Source organism: Chaetura pelagica, unplaced genomic scaffold, assembly GCF_000747805.2.
Source record: "Chaetura pelagica isolate M959 unplaced genomic scaffold, ChaPel_1.0 scaffold468, whole genome shotgun sequence".
Classification (NCBI taxonomy): Eukaryota; Metazoa; Chordata; class Aves; order Apodiformes; family Apodidae; genus Chaetura; species Chaetura pelagica.
In genome coordinates this window covers 76,448-95,590 of record NW_009954231.1, presented here as the reverse complement: position 1 = coordinate 95,590, position 19,143 = coordinate 76,448, and the positions used below count along the sequence as shown (strand labels likewise).

At 46.7% G+C, this 19,143-nt stretch overlaps 1 protein-coding gene across 6 annotated transcripts in view; it reads left to right on the top strand.

Annotated features, from left to right (window-relative positions):
- Positions 1–1,422: 1,422 nt before the first annotated feature.
- Positions 1,423–19,143, top strand: part of EXOC7 (exocyst complex component 7) — a 20,707-nt gene continuing 2,986 nt past the window's right edge. Inside the window, exons 1-14 of one of the 6 annotated variants that reach the window (XM_010003601.1) lie at positions 1,423–1,510; positions 2,209–2,274; positions 3,350–3,534; positions 4,522–4,627; positions 5,136–5,358; positions 6,894–7,061; positions 12,888–12,980; positions 15,322–15,467; positions 15,769–15,921; positions 16,523–16,621; positions 17,230–17,292; positions 17,595–17,661; positions 18,009–18,047; positions 19,137–19,143. The exon at positions 19,137–19,143 is cut by the window's right edge and continues 80 nt beyond it. In XM_010003601.1, the coding sequence (XP_010001903.1) occupies positions 1,451–1,510; positions 2,209–2,274; positions 3,350–3,534; positions 4,522–4,627; positions 5,136–5,358; positions 6,894–7,061; positions 12,888–12,980; positions 15,322–15,467; positions 15,769–15,921; positions 16,523–16,621; positions 17,230–17,292; positions 17,595–17,661; positions 18,009–18,047; positions 19,137–19,143 (1,475 nt within the window). In that variant the 5' untranslated portion in view covers positions 1,423–1,450. The other 5 variants (XM_010003600.1, XM_010003605.1, XM_010003604.1 and 2 more) reach the window with 5 other exon arrangements.

Here is a 19,143-nt window from a genome sequence, read left to right as displayed (position 1 = left end):
GAGCAGCGCGGGCCTGGCGCCCTCCCGGCGGGATGTTTGCCACCGAGGAGTTGTCTGCTCGCAGGAGGGAGATCGAGGACAAGCTGAAGCAGGTGGGGTTGAGCTGGAGAGGTGCTGCGGGTTGTGGCAGGGCCTGGGCTGGTGGGACCTAAAAAAACTTGTACAATAGAAATACTAAGTAAAGAAAATGGGAATAGTAGGTTACAGTTTCCTGTTCCTTGACCTTCACCTTCTCCCAGGATTTAGGAAAGTTTTTGTCTTTCTGTCCCCTTACAAGTATGGAGAGAAATAACACAGAATCACATAGAATCCAGGTTTCTTATAAATTTGGCCAGAATTACTGAATTCTGCAGACCTGGCTTTTATACTAGAAGTCTACTATGATCCCATTGGGAATTTTTGTTGAAATCTACAGTCAGAGGTACTATGATTTTTAAATTAAAAGAATTTTCATTTACATATATTTGCTTTCTCAAACACTAATCAAATATTGAAACTAAGCATAGCAAAGCAAACTTGATACTTGCAGATACTATATCCATTCTTTATTTTGGTTTATTGTGTCCTGAGTAGGAACATATTTCTGCTCTGGGAGGAGTCCTGATAAAAACAGTACTAGCAACTACAAGATAAATTATTGCCCATTAGGTAGTTATATTTTATCCTTTAATCTCTCCTGAGAGGAGGATTTCCTCAAAGGAAAGAAGAGAGAGTGAAGACCAGCTCCTGCCAAAGTGGCAAAGAAATTGCATGTGACTCCAAATCATGAGGGAAGAAGTATGGGAAGGGCCAGGGAGGACACCTAAGCCACCAGCCAAGTGATGAGAACCATACAAAGGAGACCCTGCAGAAAGAAAGGGCAAGGTAGATAGGGGGCATTGTCCTTAAGTCACATCACTGAAAAAAAATGTTTATAGAAGAGTCCATGTGAGCAGCAGTGGATGGCTCAGCCATGTGCAGAAAGGGGGCTCCTATATCACAGATGAAGAAATGGTATAGGCTGCCTTCAAAGACTCCAAGTTTAGGAGAGACACATGGGTCTTCTTAATGTTTATGTCCAAAAGATAGAATCTAACCTCCACGGGCCGTTTGTCATCTCACAGAGAAGTACTGGCTTCATGTGTAGGCTCACTGATTTCAGTAAGTTCATAATTACATCATTTATACCACAAATCCATCAGTTACACAGACATGTAGTATAGGGCATCAGACACGACCTCTGTGATGGTGTGCTCTGAGCTCCTGTATTATATAACCTGTACATAGTCATAGGGCTAGCCTGAATTCCTGTGTGAAACAAAGCATAACATTTAGGGGAAAAAAATCCAAAGCCTTCAGCCTAAACTGTTATTTTTCCATCAAGAGAGATGGGTGACAGGGGAGGGAGGAAGGAGGTTCCTTTGCAGCCGGGCCGAGCGGAGCAGCGCGGGCCTGGCGCCCTCCCGGCGGGATGTTTGCCACCGAGGAGTTGTCTGCTCGCAGGAGGGAGATCGAGGACAAGCTGAAGCAGGTGGGGTTGAGCTGGAGAGGTGCTGCGGGTTGTGGCAGGGCCTGGGCTGGTCGGACCCCCTGAGGGCCTGGTCACGCTGCCTCGGGCCTGGGGCATCCCTGGGTCTCCTTCAGGGCTCAGCCCCCTTGTTTTCATGGCCAAGATGTGTCTCTGCCCCTCACGTCGGTCCTGGGCCCCTGCTGTTAGAGCCTGGGGGCTTCGGGGGCTTCTCCCTGCAGGTTTTTAGGTGCAGCCTGTGATGGCAGCCCTTGCATGCTGCTGTTTCCCCCCGTCTCTGGTCTTCAGCGGTGTGAAAACAGCTTTGTGTTGGCCTCTCGAGTTCATGGCTGTGCATGGGGTTTGGGGGTGACTGTGCCACACCTGTGCTGGGCTCTGGCAGGGTAACCTGCAGCCTGAGCCAGGGTACCTCTGTGGGAAAGGTGTTACTTGATGTCATGCTGGGACTGTGCTGTGCTAAGGCTCGTGGTGTTGGATGGAAACGGGTAGTTCATAATGTAGGAGTGAAGTTTTTGTGTCTCTCACTTTTTGGGTCAAATGTCCTCATTTCTGTGAAGGGGTGGTATATTGAAATGTGGCCTCTGCATCAGACCCGACACAGCTTGATGCAGTGTTTAGCAGGACTGGTGAAAACCTGCATTTTTAGTGACTTAAATGCTCTGTGTTTGGGATTGAAAACTATTTTTTCATCCTACTGGCAGGAAGAAGAAAATCTGTCCTTTATCAAAGAGAGCCTTGAGAAGAGTGACCAGCTTACAAAGAACATGGTAAGGAAGTCCTTTAAGTTTATCCCTGTTGTTGGGACTGGGTTTACTTTTTCTCAGGAGAATCTGTTTTCAGGGCTGTCATTGTGCCTCTCTGAGGAATGCAGAGTAATAAACCACTTGCTTTGCATCTGTGTTTTACACTTCAGTGGCTGGGCAAAGGAGAAAACTGATGAATGTTTCAATCCTAAACCTCCCTCCTGGGGAGATGAGAGCCCAAATGAGCTGTTTGCCTCTTCTCTTTACAGCCTGCCCTCTCTCTTGGGAAGAGGTATTAATGGACCCCAGACTAGTTTGTGCAACAGCATCATGTTATTGCTTCATAAAGTCAGGTCTCATTTGGAGTTTATTTTGGGAGTGTTCTGTTTAAGAAGTGGAGAGTCATTGTTGTGCTCTAATTGCTCATAAGCCCCCATCTAATGCACCATGTCCAGTTTTGGGCTCAGTGCTTGAAGAAAGTCATAGAGACACCACCAGAGAAGTGTGGAAAACATCACATAGAAGCAAATCTTGAAAAAAACTACATTTTGGCCTAGAAAAGATGACATGAAGGCACCTTTTATGAGCTTACCAAGTTCTTCAACCCTTCAGAAGCAATATCACAGTCCCTTTTAAAAACCAGCTGCCTATGATGGAAAAAAAGGTTAATTCTATACAGGTCCTTTGCCTTCATGTTCTGCATCTCCTGTTTGGTCCTTAGTGGTATGGAGCAAAGTAGCTGCTGATTGATGGTTTTCTTGCTCTTTTTGCCTATGGCAGCTCCAGGCAGTTCTTGTGGATTTGTTCCTTGCTCCTCCTTAGTACTGTCTTGGAACATTATTTTCATGCTATGCAAATATTTAATTCAAGATGAGCCCATCTTTGTGTGACAGGTGATCTGTTTTGTGATTAGATGAATAGAAATTAGTAAATTAGGGATGAAACAGTCAGCCTGAGGAGCCATGGCAAATTAGTAGCAGAGCCCAAAAAGAGAAGCTGGGACCAAGTTTCCCTGATTGCTGTGCTCTAACTAGTACCCTGCTGCATGGATCCAGATGTAAGGATGTCCTCAGCTCTTTGTTTCTCTCTTGGCATGTAGGTTTCTATCCTGTCCTCCTTTGAGAGTCGTTTGATGAAGCTGGAGAACTCCATCATCCCTGTCCATAAGCAGACAGAGAACCTGCAGCGCTTGCAGGAGAACGTGGAGAAGACCCTGTCCTGCTTGGATCATGTCATCAGTTACTACCATGTGGCTAAGGACACAGAGAAGATCATAAAGGAAGGGTGAGTTGAGCAGCTGGATCTTGCTGGGAAGCTTCATCCTGTTGAACCTTTGGGATAGAGGTAGGGGAGTTGACACACAGGTCGTAATGTTCCTGTGCTGGTTTGGTTCTGGTATGGTTTGGGTGATGGGGAAGGACCCCACGAGTGGCTCCTGTAGGAAGCTACTAAAAGCTCCCCCGGCTCAGGTGGCCAAGGCCAGAGCCATTAGAGAAACAATGGATGTGCCTCTGTGATTAACATATGAACCAACTGAAGTAAGACCTGAGCAGAGAACAAGGGGAGAAGAGCTGAGCTGGAGAGGTGAGAGCAGTGCTGGGGTGAAGAACCTGAGATTGATGGGGAAGAAAGTGCCCAAGCAGAAGTTTCCCTGCAGCCCATGGGGAGATGGCAGCTTTCTTCCCCCACACACACTATTTCCCCACCATCAGTCCACAGTAAAGCTGGCAGACCTGACCTGCAGCAATCCCCAGATGACAGAGTCTGCTCAGATTCTGCTCCAGTATCTCTTCCAGGTTTTGCAGACATGCTGCCATACTAATCTTAGAAGCATTAGTGGCTTCTCTTTTTCCCTCTTCTCTTTTCCCAAAGGTTCTTCGTGCCCCTTTGATGTTGTCACTGCATCCAGGATGAATGAGAGCTCTTCTGGAGCCAGCTTTCAATCTTGGGAGGGTGTGGTGACTGTCTGGAGAACTGGGGTGGGATGTGTAGCTTCCTCTACCTTCCCATCAGGGCCTGACAGGGAGAGGAAGGCAAGGCTGAGAGTTGTGTGCTGCTCAATCATCAGCACATCTGCACTTGCTGCATGGATTGAGTGTTCTGCTGTGGCACTGGGTGGAGGCAAAAGGGAATCCCTTCATCTCCTCCTAGTTGAAGAAAAGGAAATTGACATTTTCCTTGTTATTTTTATCCTGAGTTTGCTCTGGTGCTTTCTAACTTTCTTTCTTTGCTTCTCGAGGCATTGCTTTTTATTTTTGGTTTTATTTTCAGGCCCACTGGGAGGCTGGAGGAATACTTGAACTGCATGGACAAAATCCAGAAGGCAGTTGAATATTTCCAGGACAACAATCCAGACAGCCCAGAGCTGAATCGTGTGGTAGGTTGTAGGCCTGGGACCTGGCATGGGTGAGAGAGGAATGATGAAGCCCTGCTGCTTGCTCGTGCTGTGAGAGGCTGATGGGCTTCCTGCCTGGGGAAGGTGTTGGGGCCCATCTGAAGAAGCAGTTGCTTTGGCTTCTGTTGAGTCTGCACTCAGCAGCATTTCTTCTGGTGGTGTTTTGCTCTTTATGCATCAGTAGGGCTTCTGGAATTCTGCCTTGCATGTGTGGTGGAGGTGACTGCACCTCCTCCTGAGGAGCTCTTGTCAGTCCTTCAACTTCTGGAGCAGAGTGGGAGATCCAATGAAATCCCACTTGAAGACTGACCAACTCCCAGGCATTTTTTTATTTAATTCACTTTAAAAGTCTCTTAGCTACAGGGGTAGGTGTTTGAAGCATGCAGTACTTGTCAGTGGTTAGAAACACTGCAGAAAGGATGTTGTTATGCAGAAATACTCATGGGTGATTACAGGAGCTCTGTGCTGCTTCTGTCCTGTCCTGTGCCAGAAATCCCTCTTTGAGAGGGGCAAGGAGTCCCTGGAATCTGAGTTCCGTAGCTTGATGACACGACACACCAAGCCTGTCCCACCCATCCTCATCCTGGACCTGATCAGTGGGGATGATGAGATGGAGACACAGGAGGAGATGTCTCTGGAGCACCTCCCGGAGAGCGTCCTGCACGACATCATCCGCATTTCTGGCTGGCTGGTGAAGAACGGCAGGAACCAAGGTTGGTGGTGCTGCCTCTTGTTCCCTTGTAGTTCTGTACCAGGTGGGTGCTCTCCAGCTACTGACCACGTGGGGCTGAGACCAAAAGCAGGGTGTTGGGGACTGTGTGTGGCACTGCACAGCTTGGCTTGGAGATCACATTTGTTCAGCCATGGAGCCTCTGCTGTGGCTAACAAGCCGTAAGTCACCCTACTCTGTTGATGGCTACTGGGACTAGTGACTGCTTTAGTGGCACCTTTTAGGTGAGTCATTCGGTCTCCTTTCAATCCCCTTAAATGCTGCTGTTTGTAGTGAGACTGAAGTGGTGGCTGGTTGGTTGAACAGAATGATCTGGTTGGTGAGACAAGGAGCTGTGTAATTAAAGGATAAATTATCTTAATTCATAAGTTCTGTAGCAGAAACTCATTTAACTTGAATCTGTAATGCTTTCTGATGGAGCTGCAGGGATCTAGGAATTATAAATGTGCAAGAGACTGGTCACTTTTTCCCACTTAGGAACTATTTATGATCAGCACTTTTGTATTAAATGTGACCAATGACAGAGGAAAAGCAGCAGAGGAGAATTCCTGCAATCAGTCTCTTCTTTCTTGTTCTGCAGCATCAAAATCTACTTACAGCTTTACAGACTTTTATTAACTTTTCCTTTGGGAGTGAATGACTTTGTGGTCTTGTTACAGGAACATAAATGCAGCTACTAGATTCAACCTCCACCTCAGTGATTCTCTCCTGAGTGGGGATTACTGTCTTTAAAAGCTTAAGTATTTTTTTCTGTGATCAAAGGCAGCTCAAGCATATGTAGCATATTTTGTTTGTCAGTTTGTGTTCTTTCAAATAATGAACTGTCATTTATTTCCTGAGTGCTCTGAATCCTCAGAAGTGTGTAAAATCTCTCCTTCTGGAAACTGAGCACTTCAATCAACATTGATTGTTTTGCACAAATCAGGGAATTGTCAGGGTTGGAAGGGACCTCTAGAGATCACCTCATCCAACTCCTCTGCTAAAGCAGGATAACTTGGGAAATGTTACTCAGGACTGCATCCGGGGGGATTGGAATATCTGCAGAGAAGGAGACTCCACAAAGTCCTGGGCAGCCTGTCTCAGTGCTCTGTCACCCTCACTGTAAAGAAGCTTTTCCTCATATTTAACTGGAGCTTCCCATGTTCCAGCTTGTGCCCGTTGCCCCTTGTCTTGTCCCTGGGAACTACTGAGCAGAGTCTGGCTCCCTCTTCCGTGCACCCACCCTTTAGATACTGATAGGCCTTCTCACTTCTCCCATCAGTTCCACAAGTGATGTGCTCGTGGTACTGGTGCACAAACTGAATGTTGTGTGTGGTGGGAGGGCTGGAATGAAAACTGCAGGGAAGAAAGAAGTTCTTGAAGAAAATACGAGAGGGTCTGGGAGGGGAAAAAACACTTGGGGTCCCACATCAATGCTTGTAAGTCCCCTGGGGGCACAGGGTGTTTGAGGAAAGCTGAGTTTGACCATCTAGTGTTTCCTGATTTCCTAATCATCTTCTTTCCACCTTGTCTCCTTAGATTTCATGACTGTTTACTTCCAAATCCGCTCTGTCCAGCTCGACCGCTCCATCAAGGGGCTGAAAGACCATTTCCGTAAGAACAGCTCTTCCACAGGGGTGCCCTATTCCCCTGCCATTCAGAACAAAAGGAAGGACACCCCCACCAAAAAGCCCATCAAGAGACCGGGTGAGTCCCTGAAGGGGGTGCCACTGGGCTGTGTATCCTCTTGACGGGGTATCAGACAGGTGACTGCTGAGGTGATGCTTTTAGGAGAGGAGCAGGGGAACTCGGAGATAAGTGCCTCTTCTCTGCCCTGCGTTGAGGTTACAGACATGTTCTTTCTGTCAAGTCATTGTGTCTGTTCTCTGGGCAATGTAAAAGGAGAAGAGGGGTCCTGTAGACAGGGAGAGAAAAGGCCATTGCCTTAACAAAGGAGATAAGTAAAAGGAGACCCGAGAGGGCTATGATATGATCTGAGAACACCTGTCCTCAGCCTTGCAGTGCAGAGTACAGCCTGTACCACAGCAAAGCAGGGAACTCTGATCTGATAGAACACATCACTTTAGTCATTAGTTGTGAATAAATTATTACTGTGCTGGGAAAGCAAGAGCCCATCAGGAGTTGAGCTGGGGACTAGGTAGAGGCCTGCAGAAATGAGATCCAGAGTTGTCTGAATTTTGGAAGGGTTTTTAAAGACTTTACTCGACCTGTCTTTGGAAGAGGTGTGAGCGTGACTGGGGGGATCTTTCCACCTCTCCTCAGAGTGGAGTTTTGCTGCTGTTTCCTGCAGTGGGTGAGGCTGAGCCCTCCAGTGTACCCAGTCCTGAGCTGAGTACCCTTTCCTGAAATGTGCCATCTAGTGGGAGCACGGCCAGAAGGAGGGACAGCAAAAGCTGGCACGTACCTCCTGCAGCAGTGCAGTGTCCCTCTGTGTGTCACAGCACCCTGTTGTCTCCTCTGTAAAAGTGATGGAAGTCAGAAAAGTTCATGTTTCTGTGCCTTTACCTGGCCAATACTCTCCCACCCTAATAATTTTCTGGTGTTGCCAAATACTTACTGAGTTCAGGAAAATAAGAATAAATATGGGTAGGGACTGGGAATGAATGGGATGGGGAAAGGGAGGAAAAGAAACACCCATTTTAATTGTGTTGTGTTTATTTTTATAATCCTGATGTGAATGCAGTCCTCATCCCAGGTAATGTGCATCTATGTGTGCGTGTGCTGGCCCTGGTGCTCTCTCTCTTCACTTCTGTGTGAGGAGAGGCTTTGCTGGGCCTCTTCTTGCTAAAGCAGAGGGTGTGCCTGGGATATTTGGACAGGGAAGGCTGTGACATCCAGAGATTACCCCTCTGGTCTTTTAAAATCAGTGTGTGCCATTGCTGCTGTGTCCTGGAACTGTTCCTGAAAGCTGATGTGCCAGTTGCAGTTGGTAGATACAGTCAGTCTGCAGATTTCAGTGGATTTTCCCCTGTCAGCAGAGAACCACCTGACAAGGGAATGGCTCACCCCACACTTGACTTTCCTCTGGAGTTTGGCAGGTAGTTAATTGTGTAAGAACTTGCCCGCAGTGCTGGGAGACCTGCAGAGGACAAAATCCTTCTGCTAAGGAGAACTAGCCATGCTGCAGGTGGCAGGAAAACAGTGTTTCAGATTGCTTCTGAGCATGATGGCAGTCATTTGTGTTCAGCTCCCAAACAGTGGCTCCTGCCCAACAGCATCATTACAATAGGTAAAAAATACTTCTATGTGGTTCAGTAGCTCTCTACTGGGAAGATGCCAGATAGGGATCTGGAGTTGAGCCCTGGGGAACTCAGGTTATGGATGCTTTAGATTTCGTCCACAGTTCTCAGTTATCATCTGATACTGAAAAGATCCCTGGGTTTTGATTGCAGCATGGTCAGCAAGTATTTCTGAGCAGCCTGCCAGGTGGTAACATCTCCCCTGTGCTCTAGGTAAATAGAGATGGAGGAGATTTTTTTTTTTTCATGGACAGTTTAAAAGAATCCTAGTGATTTTTTTTAAATGAGTCTCAGATCTTGGATGCTCAGAGAGTAAAAGTGTTTGAGAGCAAAAGCATTTGTTCCCCACAAACGGGGAGTTTAACTGGGGTTTGTGAGAAGAGCCAGGTAGAAGTTACAGAGCATGGTCTGAATGCACTTGCAGAGCTGACAGTGTATGAAGGAAAGAGCATTTCAAATGATCCACTGGGGTATTGTTAATCTCAAGAAAAAATAGTGACTAATTTTTCTCCAGTCTTCCATGAACAAGGACAAAGAATGAGACTGTAGCTCTTGAAGGACAGAGGTGGTTAAACCTCACACACCAGCCATCTCTTATGGCCACTAAATTGTACTGGAATTAAAAATGGAGAAAAAAATAGTCTTTGAGCCAAGATTTACCAATTTTTTTGCAGTTCCATCAGCTTTCAAGGACGGCTCTTAAGGTGGAGGTCTTATAGCCTCTTCACACAGGCACAGTGGCACTGTTCAGAGCAATATTCATCTGGTGGTGTTTGATTCCCCTGGTTTTAGCTTTTGTTCAATTATGGATAAAGCATTATTTTGTTTTCTGTGCTATTGCTTCAGTAAGTAAAATCAAGTTCTGACAATTGGGGTTTCAGACAAGGGAGTTTTCTCACTGTTCCAACAAGTGAGTTGATTTCCTTTAGTCCTTAAGGAAGAATATCCCAGTGCACACCCCAATGCACACTTTAACCTGTTGCAAGGGATAAATAACAAACTATATCTGATGTGCTAGAACTTGTTCACCCACAAAGCAAAGTGCAAGAGAGGCTACAGCTAAAGGGAAGGTGAGGTGTATTAGGGACAGGGTAATGAGGCAGAGACCCTCCCCTCTCCCCAAGATGCTGTGTTGGATTCTGGAGAACATGCTCTACATCCATATGTTGTTGCAGAGGGTCTTCATCTCTCTTGCTGTTTTACTTGTTGTGTACCCTGTACTGTCTCCTGTTGTTAAAGCCTGCAGTTGAAAATCTGACTGCTGGAGATGGTTTGAAAGCAGAGTTGTCTCCTCTTAAATGAAACTTCCCAAGCCAAGTTGAGCTGATGAAGCCATCTGTGGGCTTTTTCCTTTTTTTTAGTGGTTTGCAGTTAGAAATGTCAGCAGTCTGCCTCAGAAAGCAAGAGTATTCAGATTCCCAAGTCATCCTGCTGCAAACATATAATTACCACTTTCTTTGTGATGCCTGTGGACCCAGTTCTCTTTTGTTGGCTTGAGAGCAGCAGGTATTTCAGAAAGTCTGCCTCACCAGGGAAGGACAGGGACAAAGGTGCTGGTAGCAGCTCCCAGCCTGGCTCTCTACAAGGAAAAACCAAAGGGCTTTAGCCAGTTTTGTACAGACTCCTGCAGCTGAAAAGAGGATGTGTTGTCCTTCTGCTTGGTTAGAAAACTGCCTAATGGAAGAGAGAAACAATTGGAAAACTGCTTCATATATGTCCAAAAGCCACTTTTTTTAACAATTGGGTCACAGGAGCAAAAGTTTCAGGGTTTTATTTGATGGTTTTTGGTGTTTTTTTTCACTTTTGGAGGGGTTTGATGCTCTTTTCAAGCCATAGGAAGCCCTCTTCCAGTTCACTTAATGCTCCAGTTTACCTGGTGGGGAGGTGTTACCTGAAGGCAGGCTGTGGAGTCTTTCGTGGCAGAATAAAGAGTCTGTTCCTGCTTCACTCTTCCCCCTGCCTAGCTGAAGTGGGATGTTTTCATTAGCAGCTGGAACACAGTCCTGTTTGGTTTGTGAGCTGCCTAATAGGGGAAAACAGTCATGAAACAAAAGCATTTGGCTTCCACTAGAATTCATTAAAGCCTCATTACAATGCTAAGTAAGAGGGATGCAGCAGCACTGAAGTGATGCCCCTGAACACTGAACAGTGTAAACACAGGTAATTGTACTTATGCAAATAAAATGTACCAGAGGAGTTTCAGCTCTCCTCTGAGAAGAAGCTGTCAGGGGTGGGCTGTGGAGATGTGCACTGCATACCTGTGAAGTGAGATCCTAGTGACAGCAGCAGCAGTTGTACTGTCTGCTTGGTTTTCACACTAATTTATCCTCCTTTTTTTATTAATTTTTCTTTTTTTTCCCCTATATGCTTGAAAGTGGGAAAGGTGAAAGAACTGGTAGAACAGGGTTCTTCTGGGTTCAGCTGCTCTGCATCAGCTGGGCCATAGTAACAGTAAGAAGAAGCTTAGTGCACATCTCCAGGGCTTGTTACAGTCCTGCTTGCTCAGAGGAACTTGCCGTTGTGCCCAAGCTCTTAAGGTTTCTGAAAGTAGCTAAGAATAAAGTGGCAGTGTTTGGTGTGAAGAGCAGGGAGAAGCTTGGAAGAAGAGGCATAGCCCTCTCATTTGATCATATGGCAGAAGCTAGGAGAGAATGCATCAGCACAGCAAGGGTGTAAGTCTTCTCATGTCCCTGCTGTGGGTCTAGAGGGGAGAAGTTTCCTGCTAGAAAAATGTGTTTTATGGATATGAATTATTTTTTTTCTTTCCTAAGTAGTTAAGAACACTCTGAACTGGTAGAAGAAAAATACTGCCAGTGAAACACTGGCACTAGTCAACACTTTAGAAGCCATACTTAGTAAGTGTACCAGGTTAAGGCAGATTGGTCATTATGGAAACTTCTCTCTCCTGTTCTCTGCCATTAGAGATGTCCTGTCTGGGGGACCTGAAGCTTCCTTATATATATCCCTTTAAGGGATGAAGCTGTCCTGCACCCCAGGATGTTGTTCTGCACCAGTGTCCCCTTGGGCTTCTCCTCAGGATAGCAGCCCTCAGCCAACACTCATTTCCAGGGTGCACTGTGGGTTGCTGTTACAGGTGGAGTTGGGATTTTATGCATGTCTGAAGTATTTGTTACTTTAAGTGGAAGAACAATTCTTAATTTTGGCAGCAGCATTTTTATTTCTTAGATCCTTCTTAATTTACTCAGCCTGCTTCTGTTTCATCTGGGTCTCCTATAGAAACTCCCTCTACCTTCCCAAAACTTTCTGCTCTCTGTTGTGCAGGCAACAGCAAAGCTCTGCTGTGAGAGGGTGTCCATGTGCTTGTGATAATTGTAGCTTGTTGCATGACAACTAACCTTTTAATGTGGAAACAGTGCTTAGTCTTCACTTGTCACATTAATGCTTTGTTTTGTGCTTTCTAGCTGTATATCCAGCATTGGCTTTTGTTCAGCTCTGTCTGTTTTTTTGTGTGTGTTAAGTATAAATCTTTTAACCCAGTGTTGTTGTTTTTTTTTTCCATGGTTTTAATTGATTTGCAGTCCCTTAGAAGAGAAGTGTTTTGGGGATTAGGGTGACTTAATGCAAGTTAGACATGGGTGGGCAGCATCCATTATTCTAGGATTCCTGTGATGGGAATTGCTGCTGCAATTGCTCTCTCTAGCCCAGGGGTTGTCACCCTTTTATCTCTTCCTGGAATGCCAGAGGTTGTTCCTTGTCTTGGCTGTGGGGCTCCTTGTGGGTCTGTATTGAGCATGCTCAGAAAATACCCCTCGGAAAGGCACCTCTTTCTGCAGCTCTAACCAAGCAGCTGCAGTTGTGGCTCTGGGGAGCAGGACAGAAATGGTCTGTACTGCAAAGCCCTGCTCCCACAGCTGAGGAAAAGCAGCAAACAGTGGGTACTTGGATACAGAGTACCTGCTTACATCAACTCGTTACAGAGAAGGGTGCCTCATTGCTTCCCTTCTCTGCTAGTGCTTTCTCACCCAGCCTCACCACCTCCCCAAACTGATTTGGGCACTCCCTGGTTCTGTAATCCCGGCTGGAATTTATGCCCCCACCCTCCGAGCAAGGAAGCAGTCTTGAAATGCCATTGTGTCTGCACACTTGGACATGAGTTTGGGGTTCACATTTCTGTACTGAGCATGCTCATTGGTGCCCAGCATCCTCTTGCTGGGCCCAGGTGACTTGCTGGTGGAGGGCTGGTGTTCTGGGTTTGTTTTCTTTCACTCATTTTCTAGGTCTTCTTGTCTCCTCTCTTTGGCTCTGGTAACAGGCACGATCCGTAAGGCTCAGAACCTTCTGAAACAGTACTCTCAGCATGGTCTAGATGGGAAAAAGGGGGCCTCTAACCTCATTCCTATGGAAGGTAATCACAGCTCTAGCTACTTCACCCTTTACTTTTTCTGTATATCAGCCTTGCTTTTCCAGGTGGGACTTCCATTAGCCCAGTGCTTGGTGGGCAGCATTGCATAGGTACAGCTATCCTTGAGGAACCAAGGAGATGCTGGAGGGCCAAATTATTTTTCAGAGTTTAATGTCTGAGTGTAGAAGTCTCTGTAAACACAAGTAGAGGTGAAGGAATGTTACCTTAGAGCAGTTGACCCACCATAGCTACCTGGCTAATGGAAGTGCTCTGCTCTGATGACATCAGCTTGTGGTGTTTCTGTTCTCTTTCCTTTTTGCCTGGACTTTGAGACATTCCATTTCCTAGTGACCTTTTCAAACCTGTTGCTGAAGTGTTGGACCACAACTAGCTCAGTGCGTTGTGCCTGTACATCTTCTCTGTGGAGACATACCTAAATGGTCATCTTCTGTATTCTGATCTCCTCTGTTTAAAGAGGTTTTACCAGATAAGGGAGGTCACTTGATTCAAAGCCTCTGTAAGACCTTTCTGCCTCCAGCTGTGGTTGCATTCAAAGTAGGTCTCTTCAGCACCTACACTTTACTCTTCTAAATCCCAGATGGTGACTAAAATCACTCAATTTGGGGAAAAAAAAATCTCCTGCTGAGCAAGAGATGGGCTTTGAGTTTGGATTTGTAATGGTTGTAAGTACAAATTGGACTTCTGGTGCCTGCAACCCCATGTAGAACTCAGTGCAGGAGGTTCCAGGGACTCCTGTGGCCCAATCAATGACTTAACTCACACTTCTCATCAGGTTTCAAAGGGTTGCTGCTGCTGCATAGCCCAACAAAGGGTCAGGTAACATTCCTGGGACTATGTAGGGGAAAAAAAAAAAGTGTCCATCAGATCAAATAAGCCAAGCTTGAAGCAGCTTCCAGCCAGTGTGAGCATCCATGCTGTAACCACCCTGGATAAATTGCGCCTTCTGTTTGTGCCGGCTGACATCTCACTAGGTCATGAGCATGATTTACGAGTTAAACACCTTTGCGATACCCTGAGCGACAAGCATGGGCCGGCTGCTGGTAAGTACCACCTTGCCACTTGGTCACGAGCTGGCTAACACCCCTTCTTTTCAGCATGTTTGACTGTATTTTTGTAGCCAGTGGCTGTTATCTCCGTGGGCAGTCCTGGAGCATGGGCCTCCTCTGGCTAAGAAGCTCTGGCTCTTCTCGGTAGAATTCGCTCCTACTAATCCTACACACCCCAAGCCCTCAAACAGGGAACCTTAATTTGTCCAGCCAAAGACTGGTGGCCACCATGCTGAGGGGCACTTTCCTAGGGGTAGCTACTGTCTTGTTTGGTGCTGAAGTGAAGCAAACAGGAAAGGGATCACATGCAGCATGCAGTACAGCGGGGCACTCCCCACCAGAGGCAGTCTGTGAAGCCACATCACATTTGTGTCTCCACTGCTGATCATAACTTTTGAAAGGTCAAGCTGAGGGGCCTCTCAGGGTAGGGAAGAATTGGTTCTTTCTCCATCCAAAGTTGCAGATGTTGCTGGGAGGAGAGAGGCAGCAGCCTGTAGCTTTGAGAAGGCCTCTCTGTGTAATCTTACTGACTGGTAGTGGTTTCTACAGGGGTCTGAGTTGTGCAGGATGGTGTGAGTCCATTTGTGCCTGTCCTGCTGACATATCCAGCTAGTGGTTGGCATGAGTTGATGAGGGCCCTTGTGTCATAACAGCACTTTTCATGCCTTCCACATAGGTTCTTTGATAAATCTTTGTTTGTATGCAGCCTTGGTGGCAGATAGCTCACCTAGCTCTGCTGATATTCCTGCTTTATAGGATTTAAATGTTCATCTGCCTGTTTCTTCTGTTTCTGCCTGTGGGAAGAGGCTGCTTTCCAGGACAGCCTGGATTTCCCAGAAATGTTGATGCAAAATGGCAGTTCTTCATCTGCATGGTGGATGGAGATAAGGAATTCTAAAAATACAAGCAGAGATGTTGAATAATTCACCTCAGACCTTCCTGAGTTTAGTACTCTCTGTTCGAGCCCTGGATTAAATTTAGTCTGTATCCCAGAAGAGCTCCAAACTTGCCTTCTGTCATGAGGCTGGAAAGAACTGGTGTACTTATGCTGCTGTTTCTTGAGCTGCAGATGACTCTGCATCCCTCCTGCAGACCACACAAGCCCAGAGGGCTGATTTGATGAGAAGATGACTCTTGTTCTCATGAAAGGATGGGTGCAAAACCACAACCTCCTTTTCCAGAAGAACCTTGTGTAAAACCAAGGCCTTGGAGTGAGCAGAGCTGCTGGAAGCTCAGTGTGCATTCTGTTGTCTCTCAAAGCCATCTTGCCCTTACAGGGAGGGACGACGTCTTCGACATTGAGATCGACGCCTACATTCACTGCATTAGCGCCTTCGTCAAACTGGCCCAGAGCGAGTACCAGCTCCTGACGGAGATCGTCCCGGAGCACCACCAGAAGAAGACCTTTGATTCCCTCATCCAGGTCAGTTGAGCCTCTCTGCTTGGCTTCTCCTGGAAAGGATACACACCAAGGTTTTTTTCCCTTGTTCTTCATTGGGAGGATATGGATTCCACCGCCACTTTCCAGGGTTCTCCTCCAGGACCTGTTTAGGGAACCGAGGTCTGCACAGACCCTGGAGAACATGTGCTTAGAGTTGCTCACTGGGTACACAAATGACCCATCAGCTACATTGGCATCCTTAATGAGTATCCTACATTGAGCCCCTTGTGCTGCCTGGGCAAAAGATGTGCTGCTTCCTCCTGACCCTTTGGCTTTGTTGCAGGAGTCATTAGATAACTTGATCATGGAGGGGGACAACATTGTCTCAGCTGCCCGGAAAGCCATCATCCGACACGACTATTCGGCTGTGCTCACCATCTTCCCCATCCTGAAGCATCTTAAACAAATGAAGCCAGAATTTGACCAGGTCTTGCAGGTAAATGTGATGTGACTGGAGTGGATCCTGGGGCTTGGGTTGTCTGCAGAACTTTTTGAAAGGGATGATCACAGTGACTTTGAACAAAGCCGTGTTCCTTCTGTCCTCCAGCATGGACTAGAAGTGACATAAATACAGCTACATTATTCTGCTGTGTACATGGCCTCTGAGGTGTTTCATCTCTGGTGCTGTTGAACTTGGCTTAGACTGTGCTCACTGATGTCTGGAAGATGGGCTGCTCTGAGGAGAGCCTGCTTGGACTGTTTCACAAGGTTCTCCAGGTATCAAGTATGGCATCCAGGTTTAGCAAGGCTCCTTTCCATCTGCTTCCAGCTGGTGACTCAGGTACCATATAAGAGGAAATATGAGAAGTATCAAGTCCTGGTCACCACTAGGGTCAAAACATCTTCCCTTTTTGGCTGGTAGAAGAACGCAGGATTTTGTGTGTTGTTGATGGTCCTGTAATGGTCCCAATAGTCCTCCTGGCACATGAGGAACTGGGAATGAGATGCTGGGGTGGTGGATCAGGGAGGGTAGGTTCTGGATGAAATTTCAGATCCTCTTTGTTTTCCTTCTCTGATCTGTTATGGAACAATTCCAGGGAACTGCTGCAGGCACTAAGAACAAACTGCCAGGACTGATCACTTCCATGGAGACCACTGGTGCAAAGGCATTGGAAGAATTTGCAGACAACATTAAGGTAGGATTCTCCCTCAATGTTCTCTCTGGCAAGAACAGGAGGCTTGGAAGAGGGGTTTTCTGAGCAGAACCTCTAGTTTGGCTTTCAGGTTTCTATGAGACCTGTAGTTTCTGACTCTAAACCAAGAGCTTGCTGGATTGCTTTGGACAGTCAGCTGCAAATACCAAATGCTTGGTGCTGATTTCAGATAGAGGAGGCCTCTGCCTAAGACCCTGACAGGCATGATAATTTGACATGATCTTGCAGGCTTCTTCAGATATCAAGGCAAGCTCAGAACTTAGTCCTATTTAAAAATAAAGGAAAATTGCTGACTTGAAAATTTTTGAAGGACTCATGTTAAACCCTCGCTGTGTAAGGTAGCACTGCCCAGTACTGGTGAGCTGAACTTTTGATGGTCACATGCTGAACGACCCCCTATGGTTGTGAGCTGCTGGTGCACTGGAGCTGTGGTTTCTGAGCACCAGGAGATGGCACTGCAAGAGCCAGGTCTGAGGATGTTAAGAGAGGGTGGATGTACAAGCCTACAGCTCACTTGCAGCAGCAGTTGTATTGCAGGTGCCTTCAGTTTCCTTATGCACTAACCTTGTGTCTCTCTCTTCCCTTCTTAGAATGACCCAGACAAAGAATATAACATGCCAAAAGATGGGACAGTCCACGAGCTCACCAGCAATGTAGGTGATGATAATTTGAACCTTCTTTGTGAGAAGCAGTCTCTGAAAAGGTTTTTAAAATAATAGAAGTTAAGTTGTCTGGGTATTGGAAGGGCAATTAACTTGCTTCCATGGAGAGATTAGCTAATTACCCTTTCTAAACCATGATGTGACTGCATGGGTAAAACCCAGCAGCTCAAATGAGTGAGTTGTTTCTTGAAGGCTTTTAAGTGTGCCACAACGAGTGGTCCTTCATGATCCTTAATAGCAGAGCATAGAATAGGCAGTGTCAGTTGCTCACAACTTCCCTCCCTTGCTTCCAGGCCATCCTTTTCCTACAGCAGTTGTTGGATTTCCAGGAGACAGCGGGTGCCATGCTGGCATCACAAGGTACATAGATGCATGGGGCTTGTTCAGGCATGCAGTTCCTTCCCCAAATTGTCTGGCCACCTTCCCTAGAAAGATCAAACCTCATCATGCATGGTGAGCTTGTTCTGTTCCTGTCCTCACCCTCTGGTTTGTCGTGTCCTCTCATCTGCCATGACTACCTAGTTGGTTACCTGGAGAACTCCAAGGGATGCAGAGAGTTCTCCTGCCCGCTCTCCTGTGTGGCTGCTCTGTGTTAATATCTGCTTTGTTCTAAAAGGGATGGTGGTCTCTAACCTGTCTTTTTGCACTTTGCATTTCTTTTTCTCTCTTCCCTCCCCTTTTCTCTCTGCTCTGCCTAATCTTTGTAGTCCTTGGGGACACATACAATATTCCTTTAGATCCCAGAGGTAAGCAGACTTACCCACACCTACCTGTTCATATTGCCTTGGACTCTGGTGATGTATGTTAATTCTTTATCCTCCAGAAGTGGTAAATAAATTAACATGTAATTGAAAAGGGAAAAAGGGGAGGGTAAGTAACTCTTGCCAGTGGGCTGGAGAGAATAGGGAGGTCTTGTCACCAGCAGACAATGGGGGATGGCACATGAGCTGAAACAGGCAAAGACACCCTCATGGCACTGACTCTCTTTGGCACGGGTAGCAAATTGGCCCAGCTGGTATCATGCTTTATCCCACGTGCTCTTGGCTTCTCATTGTCCAACTCCCAGCAACAGGAGCCTTGAGACCTTTCCCATGGGGTGCTTGTGAACCCAGACCACCCGAGCTAGGCCCAGCTGCCAAGCTTTCTGGTGGGGGGAGGAGGAGATAGCTACCCCACGTGTCCTCCAGTGGGACCCATGCCCACAAGCCCTTGAGGGCAGAAATCCATCTCTTATGCACAGATAGAGGAGCATGTGCCAGCCCAGAGTCATTGCTTGTAAGGGCAGGCTCCTGTGCTTGTTCAGTCCCTCACACAGAGCCAGGCAGACCTTATTAGCAACCATGGGGATGGCTGAAACTTTCCAGAGCCCTTCTGCTTGTTCAGTTCTTGTTGTGTGCCTGCTGTTCACAGCGCCAGCTCTTTTGTTCTCTGATTGCCAATTTTTAGTCCTTACAAACCCTTTTCAGGTGGTGAGGAAGGATGGGGAGGATGTGTTTAATGACTCAATATTACTGATCAAGAGGATCTTTTCTGAACACTAAGAAGGAAAAGAGAGATTTCTGCTGGGCTGCTCAGCACTTGGTGCAGATACAAGGACTGAGGGGTGCTGAGCTCTCCCACCCTCACCCTGGATAAGCCCCTGACAGTTGGCACTGAAGCAGGGAGCTAATTTCACTGCCGATGGGAGCTCTGTGTTAATTCCATAGCAACAGGGATGGGGCTTGTTTGAATAGAGGCAGGCTGACCACACATACTCTTTTCCTTGTGGCATGTTAACTGGCCTGAGACTCTTTTCTTTTCAGAGACCAGCTCTTCAGCTAGTATTTACAGTTCAGAGTTCAG